At 41.3% G+C, this 17858-nt stretch overlaps 1 protein-coding gene and 1 non-coding gene across 2 annotated transcripts in view; one reads left to right on the top strand and one right to left on the bottom strand.

Annotated features, from left to right (window-relative positions):
• The window catches only part of Cdc5 (cell division cycle protein 21), a 141537-nt gene extending 125699 nt beyond the window's left edge, over window positions 1–15838 (top strand). The window contains exon 10 of the mRNA XM_080274235.1: window positions 15282–15838. Coding sequence (XP_080130361.1) covers window positions 15282–15531 — 250 coding nt within the window. The 3' untranslated portion in view covers window positions 15532–15838. The remainder of the gene's footprint in view (window positions 1–15281) is intronic.
• LOC145402510 (5S ribosomal RNA) lies at window positions 9379–9497 on the bottom strand. Its single transcript, XR_013897804.1, has one exon. It is a non-coding gene; the product is annotated as a 5S ribosomal RNA (ribosomal RNA).
• Window positions 15839–17858: the final 2020 nt, after the last annotated feature.

Here is a 17858-nt window from a genome sequence, read left to right as displayed (position 1 = left end):
ACCTTGTTGAAAAGATACAATTCAAGAACGAGAGCAGTGGAAATGAGTTATTCGAGATGTGCATGTGGAGTTACATGGTGAGACAGATTGACAAATGAGGAAGTGAAGGAGCATTGTGGTGTGGATGTTATAGAAAGCGTTAGGAGAAATACTCTGAGGTGGTTTGGCCATGTGAAGAGGATGGAGAGCAAGAGACTAACGAGGAAAGCATATGTGAGTGAGGTGGTGGGGGGGAGAGGGAGAGGGAGGCCAAGAATGAGATGGAGAGATGGAGTGGAGAGGTATATGATTGAGGGGGGGTGTAAGCTGGGAGCAGGACAATGGAATGGTGGGGGACCGGGTGACATGGAGGTGATTTGTTTGTGGCCACTCCGTATGGGATTGAGGCATCTGGCAATAGAAAGATAGGTTACGTGGTCAGAGACCCCCCATCCCTATCCCCACTGAAGCCATGTTATATCAACCTTGCTATATGAGGCATTTAGTTGAATAACAATGAACGTGCCAAGTACCTAAAATTGAGAAGTAGGTCACAACACGCTTGTCCGCCATTTTTCTATCCAGTGAAAACAGTTTCATAGCATATTCGTCTTTACAACATGGTCAAAAGTCCTATACAACAAGGTGAATTCTAGTCCCAACACACTGCTGGTTAGTACACGTAGCCTGTGCCTCTCCTGAGGAAAGTTGTAGTGGAAGAAAGACGAACTTGCCATCAAGCTCTTCTCCAGGCTGCCAGTGAGCGGTGGGTCTCATGATGATGTCACATTCACAGCCATTTAGCAACCATGTGTTTTGGGTGTGTCGGCTGGTGGGTGTGGCCAGATCCTGCCTGTCCCAGTTCTGTTTACATTGTGATCCACACAGATGAGCTTTTGGTTTATTTCATTATTTTCACCTCAGATTTACAGTGATTTACATTTCAATATGATTGACTTACATAGTGATGATGACCAGGAGGTCTCTAAGCATACACAAAAGTGAAAAGGTGATCCATCTTCTTGGAAACATACAGTTGCCAGGCAAAAACGAAATGCTGGGGAAGCATACATGAGTTATAGCACAAGAAAAGGAAGTGCCAGCTAGGAAAATCAGTCCTCTTTTTAAGTGTGGCTGCTTCAACAACATGGGCAATAATATAGTAAGTGATCTAATTACAGCTTTTGGGGCAGTGATTGATTATAACAGACAGAACAGTTACATTACCAGTCAAATGGAAAGTGTTGCTTTGAAGTGGCCTCTTGTCAAGGGCCATAAATCATGCATGCTGCTACAATTAGTTATTGTGTTGAGTATGCCAGTATGACGAATGATGTTTGTCGATCATCATTCTTCAGCATTCACAGTTCAGAAGAGCATAGTCTTCTTTCTGTACTCGACAAGTGACTGTAACTGGATCAGTGGAAACAGGCAAATGAGACACTGGTCCTAATCTGACACAAGTTAGTGATGAATGGAAGGCACTAGACTGACAATATACTAGACTACAGTTAATCCTCACACCCCTCACAGCGCTTAAATACATGCAGCAGTACTTTTTTTTTTTTTTTTTTTTTTTTTTTTTTTTCCCAAGGCAAAGATGCACTTGACAGGTTGATGATGATTGGGTGAATGCTACATTACTTCATAATCTCTTTTCTTGTTAGCACTATTAATTAACAACATATGTCTGAGGTGGAAATTTGGGTTAGTAAATGTTTTTTGGACATGCTGCATTCAACCAGTCATCACCAACCTGTCAAGTGCATCTCTGCCTCGATTTAAAAAAAAAAAAAAAAAAAAAAAAAAAAAAAAAAAATGAGCATAGTGTACATGGCTTGGTGATGTCCTTCCTTTCATTTTTGGAATAATTTTCCTTTCCCTCCCCCCTCATAGAGGTACCTGTTTGAGATATTGTTTACTGAAATCGGGCTACTAGTTGATGAGTTAAAAGAAACAAATTTTTAACACTCTTTATCTCAAAACATTGATTTGGCACATTTGTCATTATTTGACTAATTGCATCATATGATAAATTGCCATGCGATGAGTTTTCACTTGATGTAACCTCATCGAATAGCAAGGCATGACTGTATACGCAACATCTTAGCTTGCTCTCGTGTTCCTGAACTCGATTCTTCTGAATTCTCTACACTCTGGCTTCGGCTTTCCTGTCATTCTCTAACTAAATATATCTGTGCTGTTTACTTATCTCCTAATTCTACTGACTATCAAAAATTCTTTGACTATCTTACTTCTACGATGGAACACATTCTATCCATTTCTCCTTTCTCTGAAATCTCCATTCTAGGAGATTTCAATGTTCACCACCACCTTTGGCTCTCCTCTCCTTTCACTGATCCACCTGGTGAACAAGCCTACACCTTTTCTATCCTTATGACCTAGAGCAGCTTGTACAGCACACTACCCGTATCCCTGACTGCCTTGGAGAGAGTTCCAACATACTTGACCTCTTCCTTACAACTAATCCTTCTGCTTACACTGTTAATCTTTTCTCTCCGTTGGGCTCCTCCGATCACAACCTTATCACCTTAACCTGTCCTATCGCTCCGGTACGGCCTGCGGACCCTCCAAAGAAACATCGTCTGTGGCACTTTGGAGCTGCAGATTGGGAGGCCCTCAGGCAGTACTTCTTTGATTTTCCCTGGAATGATTATTGCTTCCATGGCCAGAAGCCATCTGGGTGTGCCTTGCGCATTACAGAGGTTATTCTCTCGGGCATGGAAGCATACATTCCTTTCTCATATCCTTTGATTAATGCACGAAAGCCTTGGTTTAATCATGCTTGTTCTAATGCTGTCTGCAACAAGGAGAGGGCCTACAAAAGGTACCGGAGCCAACCCACCCCTGAATCACATCTATTATACATTTCTGCCTGGAATCGTGCTAAGTTTGTTCTTCGCTCTGCTAAAAATAATTTCATCCGTACTAAATGCTCTCAACTCTTTAACTCGAATTCTTCCCGCTCCTTCTGGCACCTTGCCAAAAACCTTTCTAACAACTTTACCTTCTCATCCTTCCCTCCTCTTTTCTACTCTGATGGCTCTGTACCTATTTCTTCTACTGATAAAGCAGATCTCTTCGCTCAGACTTTCTCCTCCAATTCCACCTTAGACGATTCCAGTGCTGTTCCTCCATCACTTCCCCCCCCCTCTGACTTCCTCATGGCTGACATTAAAATTTCTTCAGCTGATGTATTTTCTGCCATTGCTGGCCTCAATACTAACCCTATCAGGTTTCTGGCCCGGGCAGTTTATGTCTGTGCCAGAGTCAACCACTCATGCTGACCCACATCTTCGCAGCCCAATATTTTACTTTGATCGCTCTGTGTAATACACTTTTCATTATAGAATGTTGGTTTTGGTGTAATTTTAAAGCTGAATAGTAGTACTTTATCATAGTATGTTCAAAAAAGGAGAACAAAGTAAATAAAATGTCAAAATGATGAGTTGAAGTTAGGTGAAAAGCAAAAATTCTATACCTTGCTGTAGAAAATTATTCGCCAAAAAATAATGAGTAAAGATATGTAAATTTGGTTTCAACCTTGCAAAAATTCAAAAAATTATCTTTACAGTGATATATAGATTATGGTAATTTTTGCATTTCATTGTGCAGTAAAGAGAAAGGAAAGAGATGCACAATTTTATTTTAGTCTCGGCCACATATTCGCTTCGCTATGTTTTTCTTTGATCAGTCAGCGTAAATACACTTTTTATGATGGGATGCTCGTTGTGGTGTTATTTTGAAGCTAAATAGTTGTACTTTATCGTAGTATGCTCATAAAAGGAAAACAAAGAAAATAAAAAGTCAAAGTGACAAGTTGAAATCAGGCAAAAACCAAAAATATTATACCTTGCTGTAGAAAAATATTCACTAAGAATAAAGTTATAAAGAAACAAAACCACGAGTCAGACCAGCTGTGCAGTACCGCCACACACAGAGCAACCATTCCATGACATCATGCTCGAGCCTCTTTGTTATGATGCTTAAATGTGATTTATGGTGAATATTTTACAAAAGTTTCTTAAAATTACGATTAAAAGCGTCATCCGAATCTCTGAGGTTGGATTTGAAATGACGATCGAAATAGTCATTTGAATCTCAAAGGCCTAATAAGGCATATGGGCCTGATGGAGTCCCTCCTGTTGTTCTCAAGAATTGTGCTTCTATGCTTACGCCCTGCCTAGGCAAACTCTTTCGCCTTTGTCTATCAACTTGTTCCTTTCCTTCTTGCTGGAAGTTTGCCCTCATTCAGCCGGTCCCAAAGAAAGGTGACCATTCCCAACCCTCTAACTATCGCCCAATTGCTTTAACATCCTGTATCTCAAAAGTTTTCGAGTCTATTCTTAATAGAAAAATTTTAAAGCATCTTTCTTATCACAACCTTCTTTCTGATCGTCAGTATGGGTTCTGTCAGGGATGCTCCACAGGCGATCTTCTCACCTACCTTTCAGACTCCTGGTCATCCTCCTTTCGGGACTTTGGCAAAAGTTTTGCCATTGCACTTGACATCTCAAAGGCTTTTGATCGAGTCTGGCATAAATCTTTAATTTCCAAACTGCCCTCTTACGGTTTCTATCCTTCTATCTGTGCCTTCATCTCTAGCTTCCTTTCTGGTCGTTCTATAGCCGCTGTTGTAGACGGCTATCGTTCTTCTCCTAGATCTATTAACTGGTGTTCCTCAGGGCTCTGTCCTATCACCAACTCTCTTCCTTTTATTCATCAATGACCTTCTAAGCTGTACATCTAACCCTATCCACTCATACGCTGATGACTCCACCCTTCACCTTTCCATTCGATTCCCACAACGTCCATCTCAGCAGTTACTTCAACAGGCAAGGGATGAGGGTATGGCACACCTAATGTCTGACTTGGCTCGTGTCTCTGACTGGGGTAAAAATAATCTGGTTGTTTTTAATGCATCAAAGACTCAGTTTTTGCACCTATCAACCCGACAAAATCTTCCACAGGTATACCCACTTATGTTTAATAATACTCAACTTAATCCTGCATCATCATTGAACGTGCTTGGGGTTTCATTTGCTCGGGACTTGTCTTGGAAAGATCATATTACATCTCATGTAAAATCTGCTTCCAAGCGATTGGGTGTGCTAAGCCGACTCCGTTCCTTCTTTACCCCTGCACAATTGTTGACTCTATACAGGGGTTTTATCCACCCTTGTGTGGAGTACAACTTTCATGTATGGGGAGGCTCCCCACATACAGCTCTTCTCAATAGGGTGGAGTCAAATTCTTTTCGTCTCATTAACTCTCCCCCTCTTACTGACTCCCTTCAACCTCTGTCTCTTCGCCGCAGTGTTGCATCTTTATCTCTTTTCTATCGCTACTTCAATGGTCACTGTTCCTCTGAATTGTCTGCATGCATTCCTCCGCTTCTACGACGGGCGCGTAGCACCCGTCTAGCAGCAAACTCTCACCCCTTTCTGTCCAACTCTCTAATGCAAGAGTCAACCGTTACTCCCAGTCCTTCATTTATGCAACAGGTCAGCTCTGGAACTGTCTCCCTCTGTCTGTATTTCCTGCTTCCTATGATCTCCAGTCTTTCAAATGCAGTGTGTCCAGGCATCTCGAAATGAATGGATTTTGAATTTGGCTCTGTCTTGTATTTTGTTTTTCTCTTGGAGGGAACAGTATTGTGGGCTCATTACCTTTGGTTCCTTCTTCCTCAAAAAAAAAAAAAAAAAAAAAAAAAAAAAAAAAATCGTGTTTACGTTCGGGTTGTTCAAGGGAAAACGCTTTGAAAATACAAAGGAATTTCAAAATAAATGTCGGAAAATAAGAGAAGAATATAAAGGAGCTCAGTAACCGGAACAGTAACAAAAACGACATAAAGAGGGGCCGTTGAAAAGGCTTCCCTGATTGCATCATCGATCGCATTCCCAGTCAGGAGAATTCCCTGTCAAAACATCAGCGAGTCTTCGTTACAACTTCGCACCTTGGACGACGGCTGCGTTGTTCGTACAGTATTATAATGCATAACAGACGATTATTTAATTCCCTCCGGACCGTCTGATGGTGGGATTGTTTACAGTCCTGCTGCTTCATCTCTACTGAGTTTGAATACGAGTCAGAGATCGCATTATCCACTGACCTTGACTGGGTACAAACAAGATGGGCACTGGTTTTAAGCTTAGGTTAGCTTCTTTTACAACTGTTAGGCCATTCAGATTGGCTTTTAAACTTTTTTTTGTTGGACTCATTTGGGTGAGTTTAGGACTTGGTTTGGGGGGGGGGGACCCAAGGCTCAAAAACTCATCCCTATGCTTTACATGTTAAATCTACCCCTAGATACAATACCCCACCCAGCGATGGGTTTTTACTTAACCAGTTGCATTGTTAAATCAGGGTATGCTTGTATTTAATAAGAATGACTATTTTTCCTGGAAACCTGGGGTAAATTCAGACAGCCATAAATTTATAAAAATCAATAAAGTACATTATCTTGTGTGGTGGCTAAGGCTTGATAGCTCATTCGACCAACCCACCATTGGGTAGTTAATACTTACTTTACACCATAAAGCAAAAGCAGTAAGTAAAAATACATCAGTAAAGTGTGACAATTCTACCAGTTGACAGTTTTGTAATATTTTTTCAAAAGCTCCAAAAATGTGAATTTGCCACAGAAGTGTTGGAGGATGACACATGGGCTGTTCCCAGCCATTTTGCATGGCCATCCAAGCTATCCACGGATGTGCCCACTTTCACCCTGAGTTCAGGGTGAGCTTGGACACCCATTAAAAAGTTGCTGCAAAGACAATAAAATGCAGTAATTTGAGGGGTGATTATAGTTTGGTAGCTTACTGGACCAGCACCTCAGAGGATACTCTGACCAGCATTAGACCTAAAAGAAGAGCAGAAAGAAATTGTAATGCATCCGAATTCACTCTAGTTCATGGTAGTCAGATTCTGGGCTGAGGCTACTACTCATACATATCTCCTTTACACAGGTCATCCTCATGGAAGGTATGCATCTTCCATTTTCCCTGCACCTCGCCAAGCGGAAAGACCCTGTTCCAACCCTGGCGAGGTGCAGTCTGCCGCAGGAAGATGACTGCTTGCTTGTAGTCAATAGGTCTGCTAGGCCAGGTAAACTGGGTTAGATCAGCAACAACAATTACAAAGACCACAAATCTAGGTCACTTCCACCAAGAAAGGAAAGTACAGTACTCACAACTATGGACTGCTAACCTTAGATAGGTAATCTTGATTTTGTTACTATATTAGGTAATGTGGGGTCTGACGGACCCCACGGGAAAAAAAAAAAATACTTCCGTTTAAGATATTTCAAAATGCTTCAATACACAAATAATTCAACCCCTTATCTTTAAATAGGGCCAGAAAAAATAAAGTTTAATTGAAAAAATATATTTTTTTTTAAAGTTCATACAAAAATGATTAAATTTTAGGTATACAAATTTTAAAATTAAATCTTGCAAAATTGAAAAGTAATATCATGATTCCTTGGGTGGTCTGCAGTAGACCGATGTTGGGACCTTCTGTATACAAAAGGAGAAAGACAGCAAATTGAAATAAAAAAATCACAAGAGGGCTCAACTGAGGTTACATAATAGGTAATCTGGGGTCTAACATACCCCAATGGCTTTATAGAGCAAAATCAGAGCCAGGTACAGCTATGACCCCATCATCCCCTTGAAGAGCATCACTAGGCAGGAAGGTGATGAGACGGACAGATCTGTAGACCTTATGCTCATATTTTTAAAAATTAAATTTAGGGGACTGGGGTTTCTGAGACCCCACATTACCTATCTAGGGTTGTGAGAGGTACGGTATCCATCCCAGCCATATAACATTATGTTGCACCATCCCTTTCCACAAAAAACAGTATAAACTTTCTAACACTTCACAGAATGCTTCAACAACATCCCTCTTTTTCTGCAGAACACTGAGCATCAGAAACATATACAGTATATAAGTACATAGCCACCACAGTCATTCAGAACTTTTAGCAAAGCAGTATCGTTCATTAACTCCCACCAGACATTAATCCCTCAGAAATTACCCTTCCCAAAGAGATATAAACGCACCTCGCCAGAGTGTAATGTGACAATCATCCTTTACATCAGTGCCAACACAAAATCGAAGTTGCACATAATCCACTGTAATGCAACCACCCCCCCCAAACACACTCCTCTCCTGTACCTCAGATTGACAATAAAGACAATGATTCTTCAACAAAATATCTTTGGAAGTGTGTGACTGAAGTAGCCAATTTCTTGCAGTCCACCAAGTTCAGGTTCTAGATGAGCCTAGGGCTACAACAATAGGATGTAATAAACTAGAAGGGAATACAACATATATGAGGTCTCTCCGAAAAGAAACCAAACTTTTTAAATAGGACGTCAACAAGCCAGCGTAGCATGCCTGCGACGAGAGTTCCGTGTAGAGGTGACTTGGAGCTTTAGTCTAACACTAGCCACCTCACACCCTGTCACGTAGTCATTAAGGTACAAGTGCTTGAGTGAACATGAGTTTAGTGCACTTGGCAGTTTGTTCCAAGCAAGTTAAACAATGAAAGATCTTGAAAAGCAATGTGTTTGCTTGAAATTCTGTTTCAAATTGGGAAAAAATTTTATAGAGTTATTCATATGCTGCTAACAGGTTTATGAAGAGGAATGTTTGAGATCTACGCAATGTCACAAGTACAGTGGAGTCGCCTAATTTGTGTATCTGTAAGCCGTGGATTTGTAATCTGTGGTACTTTGCCCACCCAGTCCCTATTTTTTTTATTCTGTGGAAAAAACTCCAGCGCAGTTCCTAGGTTCCAAAGTGGCCCATTTCCTAGGAGATTTATATTATCCGGGCACCCATGATGTATTCTGTGGATACTAGCCAGTCACAGACAACCTAGATCCAGCAGCCAATCGCAGCCTGGCCCTGGTGGCAAGTGTGCATACTACAGCCGCCATGTTTTGTTTACCTCCTGTCCCGTAGACCACCAACTATGTGAGTTCTGAGTGCTACCTTGCCCCCCCCCCCCTTTTTTTTTTTTTTTTTAACCTCTCTTTGTGCTCTGTTATGGATGGTCCCAACCCCCCAAGGCGACATTCGACCCAGCTGGGGTCCAAGAAGAATGCTCCTATCAGTTATCAGCAGCATTTTTGACGTTATTCATTGAGTGGAGAAAGGAGAGAAGTTTGCTCACTTTGCCAGGGAGTATGGCTAGTTAGGTGTACAATAGGTAGGTGCTGTAGTTGGGTTCCACAAAGGTCCAGACATTCATTCATTCATTCATTGCCAGACGCCATGTATCCCAACTGAGGTGGCCAAGGGCTCAGAGTTAATTGTTTTACAGGGAGGGGCACTAATCCTCCACCAACCCCACTTGACACGTAGGGATGCCAACAGCATCTGGTGTTCCCAGGCGGTCACCCATCCAAGTACTAACCAGACCCAACGTTGCTTAACTTCGCTGATCGAACAGGAAGTGGTGTACTCAACGTGGTATGGCCGTTGGCATAATATCTTTTTTTCCCATTGGTCCTTAACTTTGTAAACTGCAAAATTCGTAATCCACGGGTAGGTACCAGTCTCTAATTGCCGCAAATTAGGCGACTCCACTGTAGTTCCAGGAGTTCTTATAAAGAAGAACATCCACGTAGGGCCATCCCTAATCTGGATGGCCTTCCATGTCGAGAGACAATGGTCACGTTGAGAAAGTGCATACTGTGATCCATGAAAATCATCGCCAGCCTGTCCATAAAGTTTCTGAAGAAGTAGGCATCTGTTAAAGTTCATGCATCATGTTGATGCAAAATTTGTGCCTCATCTGCTGACAGGTGAGTAAAAAGAGAACTGTGTCAGTCAGTCAGTCAGTCAGGAGCTGTTTGACTGTTCAAATGCTGTTGAAATCTTGCTGTAAAATGTCGTAACAGGTGAAGAAACGTGAGTGTACGGCTACAATGTCAAAACAAAAAGGCATTCATCACAGCGGGTTGGAACATCATCACCGGAGCCAAAAAAAAAAGTACAGGCATATCTGGGTTTAACAGTGCAATTAGTTAAGTAAAAACCTATCGCTGGGTGAGGTATCGTATCTCGGGGTAGATTTAACACGTAAAGTATAGGGATGCGTTTGTGAGACGTGGGTTTCCCCCCCAACCAAGTCCTAAACCCACCCAAATAAGTCCAAAAATAAGTTTATAGCTAACCTAAACCCCCAAAATAGCTTTAAAACAACCTAAACTAAGCCTAAAAGCAGTTTATATCTCACCAAAACCCAGAAATACAGTAATATCTGAAAATCATCAAAAATAAGTCTGGAAAAAATCAAACTTACAGTAGTAAACTGTACCCCAAAATGACAATGTTCACCCCACCTATGACTAAAACACATTAATCTGAGTCAAAAATCAATTAATAAATCAACTTAAACAAAATTTAAATCTAACATTTCATCAAAATTGGTTAAAAAAAAAAATCGTTATATCGGGGTTTGGCCATTGTTCTGAGGGGTAGGGTGGTATTTCTATTGTTCTGAGGGGTAGGGTGGTATTTCTACCCCCATCGTTATGCTGGGGTATCGTATCTCGAAGTCTGCCTGCATGTCAGTCATTCAGATATTTTTTTTTTTTTTTTTTTTTTTTTTTTTTTTTTTTAGGGTGCTGTTCGTTTTCGTTTTCGTTTTTAAAGGCTCCAACATGCTTGCATGTGTCGGCCTTGGTCACCTAATGGCGGCTCTCCACGCTGCACGATCCATTGCAGCCTCCCTGTTCAGTCTTTTAACCCTAAGGTCACACTTAATGACCTCGTCCCATGTCTTTCTCGGTCTACCCCTCATAACCCCACCCCCAATATTAACACTTCTCACCTTCCTCACCCAATTATCATCCCCCATCCTCTCCACATGTCCAAACCACCTCAATCTACCTCTCCTCATCACAACACCAATACACTCCAGTCCCATCCTACCTCTCAACTCTTCCATTGTAAACCCAGCCCCTCCAGGCCTTGGACACGGGGACGCACCGCACATCCACCTTATCATTGTCATTTCTGTACGTCTGAGCCGGCGAATATCTTCCTCCATCACTGCCCAGGTCTCACTGCCATACAGCATTACACTCCTAACACATGCTGCATACAAAGACCCCTTAGCACGTAGAGAGAGCCCTCTCAATGTCAGGAGGGGCAAGAGCTCCCTGAACTTCTTCCAACCACTTCTCACCTTAGCCAGAGAGCTAGCTCCAGCCCCACCTCCAGCACACAACATGTCTCCCAAATAACAAAACTCTTCCACACACTCAAGAGATTCACCAGCAAGTTCAATCCTTTCACGTCTGACAATCTCCAGTTGCTCACCCCGGCACGCCGTACACATAAAATCAGCATTATCTCGCAGTCTACCTCTGATACCACTACACCTCTTATGCACCCATTTATCACACACACCGCACAAGATGGAATTACTTCCCACGCCCTTGTGGCAAACTGCACATGGCCACTCTCCCTCGCCTTTGACTGTACCGCCACCAACCCTAGATATCGTCACTTTTGTTTTATCTGCATTTACCCTTAAAACCTTTTGCCCCATACCATCTTTCCACTTCCTAAACCTTTCCTCCACCTCCCTTTCATTCTCTGCAATCAACACCAAATCATCAGCATACAACAACTCCCATGGAGAGTCCATTTCATTATGAATTTCTTCCACGTGGTCAGACACCCAATTAAGAGGTTTACTTGGATGTTCTGCAACATTTGAGAGAGTCATTGCAAAGGAAGAGGCCTGAGGCATGAATAAACAAAACCTGGATTTTTGCCCCCATCATTATACTGGGGTATTGCATCTAGGGGCATCGTATCTCGAGGTGTGCCTGCACGTCAGAGTCATTGAGCTATGTTTTTTTTTTTTTTTTTTTTTTTTTTTTTTTTTTAAGGTTTTGTTCCATGTGGTCAGACACCCAGTTAAGAGGTTTACTTGGATGTCCTGAAGCGTTTGAGGGAGGCCTTACAAAGGAAGAGGCCTGAGGTGTGAACAAACAAAACCTGGATGCTGAGCAATGACAATGCACCTGCTCACACATCACTTCTTATTAGTGACTTTTTGGCAAAGTGCAATATGACTGGTGTCTCCCTAGCCACCCTTCTCTCCGGATTTGCCCCCCCCCCCTCCCTCTTCCCAGCTGAAATCTGCCGTAAAAGGTAGCAGAATTCAGACAGTAGAAGAGGTAGAAGAAAAATCGCTATGCAAGCTGTGAACCATCCTTGAAAACACATTCCAGAACTGGACAAAATGTTGAGAACATTGTATGAACAGTGGAGGGGAGTATTTTGAAGGAGGCAGGTCTGATTAAATTGTAAGTACAGGTAACTCGCACGGAACACGAGGGTTTCGTTCCTACCGTGCCGTGTTAGGTGCGAAATCGCGTATATTTAAACTACTCCGTATTTTGCTCCCTAGACCCCCCAAATGTGTTGTTTTGCTGTTATCTGTCACTAGAAAGCACTTTAAGTGGTTAGAAGGTTTATTTAATGTTATAACTCACAAATACAGTACTCCTGAGCAAAACTTCAACACACAAATACTGTACGTAAACACAAGGAAACATTCCGACGCCGATCATAGGTAATAAATTAGGTTAACTGGTACCAGTGCTTTAACTTACAAGTACATACCAGAACAGTACATATTTAACTTAGAAATGCAGTACTGTGATATCGAATGATTTCAGTACATAATCTGTTAGGAATGGCTGGAAAAAAAAAATGTTATGAATACATTTTCACCTTTTTGATATATGTTTATGGTAGTTTCGAGTTATTTTTTACGTTATCGTTGTGCCCATGCTTGGAAAAGGGAGCGAAAGAGTTGAATTTTCAGTCCTAAATGAGAAAACTGCACGTCCTCCAAGGCTAGACTCTGCCACGGGAGAATAAAGTGGAGGGTCAGTCCGATTAGCAATAAGGAAGTTGTGTCACAACTTCCAGCTCCCACACCACGAGAATGGCTAAAAATAGAATCGTAATGCAGTTTCAGAACTAACAATAAGTCTAATTATTACGAATACAGATACAAAGCAGAAATAAATACGTTTACAGACAGGGAAAACGTATTTCTTCCGTCATAACATGTTCATCTTTCTCAATCATTTTACGTTCATCTTTATCATTTTACCTTGTTATTTTCGCAATATATATTGCTGTCTCGTAAACAGGGTGGTTGTTTGTGTTTTGCAAGGGAGGAAAAAGGTTGTATTTTCTGTCTGGGTCGAGATAATGGGTGTAACTATGTGTGGTTAGGCATGGCCACGAGCGAAAAAATCGTACATCCACTCATCACGATAGCCGGTGGTGAACTGACAGATGATACATGAGACGATGAAGTCAAGGTCATGTCCCAGATTTTCGTTCACTTCCCGAAAGTTTTCACAGTTTTCTACAAGTTGCAAACCATTACAGCAAACCTGAGCAAATAGGTAAAGATACCAAGACAAAAATGTATTTTTCTCTTATTATAAGTCTTTAACGAACAAACAAAAAAAAAGGCAATATTCCGACGCCGATCATGGGTAATCATATAAATCAGGTTAACTGGTTACAAGGCTTTATTTAATGCTTTAATTGCTTACAAGTACATACCAGAACAGTAAATATTTAACTTACAAATACAGTACTGTAGAAAAGCAGTACAGTAAGAGTTTAACGAACAAAAAAGGCAATATTCCGACGCCGATCATGGGTAATCATATAATTCGGGTTATCTGGTTACAAGGCTTTATTTAATGCTTTAACTTTATTTAAGTGCTTACAAGTACAGTACATACGAGAACAGTAAATATTTAACTTACAAATACTGAACAGCACTGGAAAAAACGAACAAATAAAAAAGGCAATATTCTGACGCCTATCAGGTAAACTGGTTATAAGACTTTATTTCTTGCTTTAACGTTATTTAATAGTACTTTAAGTTGCACATAAACTTACCAGAACAGTACAGTACTGTAAATATTTAACTTACAAATACTGTGCTACTGTACTCGGGAATGTCTCACTCGCTGAGTCACGTAATCAAAACAAACCTCGCGCTGCGGTGACGTTCGAGGATTTGATCTTTCAAAGGCCTCTCCTGCGTTAATTTGTAGTTTTCATAATGGCTTTTTAATCTTACGTTGTCTTATATGTATCCCAGCCCTTACCGTGTATAATTGCGAGCGCGTTCCGTGAGATCGTGTTCCGTGCGAGTTACCTGTAAAGCAGTAAATTTGCCTTTCTGAAAAGATCATTTTCTTTTTGTACAGACCTTGTAAGGTAGATACAGGTAGTCTATTTGCATTTTGTAACATAATTTGTTTGATTATAACTTTGCTGATTGATTAACACTGTTCTTTACTTAAAGTTGCTCATGATTCATAAATTTGTTTTGAAGTCAGAAATTTCTTCTAAATATGTCTCACTCCGTTTCACCTAAATTAACTTATTGCCTGCTCACGTCCTCAACATCAAGTAAGGGGTGACTGTAGTACAGTATATAAGGTAACAGGGAACACAGGAAATACAGTAACTCCCTCGCACCATATGGATATATGTATCGCTGTCACATACCACATATCGGAAAATAACATTGCTACCCTGAGAACCATTTAGATTAGATAGTGTATCAGAAAACTCGTAGGGTTGACCTTAACATCTCTACATACAACCTAAAGATGGATAGGTAAGTAAGAGATCTTATCTTTAGAGTACCCAACAGAAATGGGTCACACATTCAATTCTCTCATCACTGAAGTCTGTTTTCATCTCACTTTTCTCTGTTTCTGAGTCCAACCTACCCCTTTTAAATACTGTGATGAGAAATTTGGGTAAGATGATGATTATGAATAGTACCATTTGAACACTGCCTCGGTTGAAGATCTAGGAATGCATTTATTGATGAACTTTCATGCCATGCAGTCCCAACTAGGCCTAATGCATTGGCTCAGATTTGAGGCCCTTGCAAGAGGATGACCTATCTGGTGTCAGTCATTGCCCATTGGGTGGAGTCTAATGTTTTATTGTAGTTACCTGAGTTGCTATTTTTAATATCAAAGTTGTGAACAGATTGCCCATTTCAGTTGATATTAAACAGGTTCTTTCTTTCTCTGTTTTTGTGTTCCTGTTTTCATGTTGCCCATACCCTTTATTGCAGTAGGAAATATTGCTGGGATGAAGTTGACAGTATCCTTAGTAAATTAAAGAATTATTTAATAAGTTAGTAAATGTTTAAGAATGTGAATTGAGCATTCTTCCACGTCAAATTGCAGGTATGACCAACTTCAGCGTCAACTACAGGACCTAAAGGGCTCTCAGCAGCCAACTCCAGCACCACAGCCACAACAACAGTCACAGTTGCAGCAGCAACAACCACAAGCACAGCAACAGCAATCACAACAGCAGCAACAACAGCAACAGTCACCACCACCACAAGCACAGCCAGCATCAGAACAGTCACAGGTGGACATTCCTTCATCTGACACTCCGGAGAAAATGGAGGAAGTTGTTGCAAATGCTTAGATGAGGAAATTAGAATGATTTGAATGTTCCTTGGTAAAATAGAATGCTGAAGAACTGTGTAAAAGAGAGAGGCTCATAGTGGCACGAAGGAAGTAATGATAGAGAGGCATGGAATTGCCACAGATGTTTAGATTCAATATCCTAGCTACAGGCCTCCATGCTCCTGATGAGGCACAGTGGCATTGCTTTGGGAGGTGAGGAGCCTGGGGGGAGTCTGGGCCCCCTAAGTCAAACCTGTACCCCCTCCTCCCTCTGTCCCACTGGCTCTCCTATTTGAAATATATTTAATCTATGGACAATGTGTAGCATGATGCCTCCCAGATTAGGGCTCAACTCTACCTTGACACCCCCCCCCCCCATCCCATCCACCAAGACCTGGCCACACAACTGATGGGGCAACTCAAACTTCATTGTTGGATGAATGGAGTGATTGGTAAAAGAATGAACCCAAATCTGAAATTCTGCAAAAATTATCCCTACCAAAGAATGCCAACTTCAAAATATTTCACCTTAAGATATGCTTGGATATGTTGTTTGGATGTTGCAGGAAAAAACGGACAGAAGAATGCTTCTTTAGGTGACTGGATGTGTTCATGAACGGATTAGAATGCCAGTTAACCCGTGGAGAGCAATAATGGTTCCAGAGGTAGCTATTGCCAAGCAACTTCTTGGCTGAAATTTTGAGTCTTACAGAATTGAATGATATGCACATCATTGTCTTGGAAATGTTCATGCACATCTGGCAATATATATATATATATATATATATATATATATATATATGACCACATAAAATCACGTGGTAGCGAGATAAAATGGCCAGAAGATGAACAGCTGGTGGTGCGAGCAACCCAACCACTCATGGTGAGTGAGGTGAGGAGGGGTATTGTCTGGGAAAAACAGCCTATACTGTATGTACCATGGGCTTGGGCAAGGACCACTTGTGATACTGCATCATCAACCCATTCTCTCTCTCTCTCTCTCTCTCTCTCTTTTTTTTTTTTTTTTTCTTATGCATCCAACTCTGGACATAGGCTTCACAGCCTGCTCCCAAAGCCCAATAGTCCTCCTACATACCATACATCTCTACTTATCACTAATTCGACACTAACACCCACTGTCCATATTGAATACATGCTAGGGCTGTCTCATGGAGGACTGGTGTATTGGTATTAGCGAGGGTATTTTTATGATATGTTGGCGGGTCTTCTGGTAAATCAATAAAGTCTGCTTTTATTATATTCAAATCCTTAAATTATTTCCTGCCCCAGTGGGGATTTGAACCTGGGTCTGGTAGGACTGCAGGCCACCTCTCTACTGATTGAGCTACCGCCTCCCCCGTACTAGAAATGACCGTACAATATATTCTTAACTCTCTCTCTCTCTCAAACTACGATAAATTACCTTATGCACTGCCAACAAAGCATACATTACAATACACTCGTAACTCTCTCTCTCTCTTAAATTATGATAAATTACCTTATGCATTGCCAACAAAGCATACATTATTATACAATATACTCGTAACTCTCTCTCTCTCTCTCTCTTAAATTATGATAAATTACCTTATGCATTGCCAACAAAGCATACATTATTATACAATATACTCGTAACTCTCTCTCTCTCTCTCATACTACTAGAAATGGCCGAACAATATACTCATAACTCTCTCTCTCTCTTTCTCTCTAATGACCGTACAATATACTCGTAACTCTCTCTCTTTCTTTCTGAGCATATATGGGGCAGTGCATAGGTGGTATCAAGAGTTGCCACCTGCCCCTATTTCCCATACAAATTTCAGCCACCTACTGTACTCCTTGTGGCACGGTTTTTGTATGCCTTTGAAAATGGTTCTCATTTGAGGCCTATCGTTTTCGACTCTATCAAGTCCCAAATGAGGCCTATCGCTTTCCTCGGGTTAACTCTTGAATCAGACAGTGGGACAGAAAAGGGTGAGTGTAGATTGTGTGAGCGGTGATAGTGGATGAAAGAGCCATAAGAGGAAGTGAATGGTGATGAATTTTGGAGTAGTGATTTGGAGGTTTGGGTGGTGGGAGCCTGGGAGGTAATGGTCTGATGTGAGAGAATGGTGACAAAGAGGTTTGGAGTGGTAGAAGGATTGGTGATAAAGAATTTGGAGTGGTGGAAGGAATGGTGATAGAGGTTTGGAGTGGTGGAAGGATTGGTGATAAAAAGGTTTGGAGTGGTGGAAGGATTGGTGATAAAGGCATTTGGAGTGGTGGGAGGGAGTAATAATATAAAAGTTTGCAGTCGGGGATAAGTGATGATAGACTTGGAGTAGTGAGAGGGAGTGATGATATAGAGGT

Source organism: Coenobita brevimanus, chromosome 57 (genome assembly GCF_032717465.1).
Source record: "Coenobita brevimanus isolate Jiangsu-jjx chromosome 57, ASM3271746v2, whole genome shotgun sequence".
Classification (NCBI taxonomy): domain Eukaryota; kingdom Metazoa; phylum Arthropoda; class Malacostraca; order Decapoda; family Coenobitidae; genus Coenobita; species Coenobita brevimanus.
This window is presented reverse-complemented; position numbering and strand designations above follow the sequence as displayed.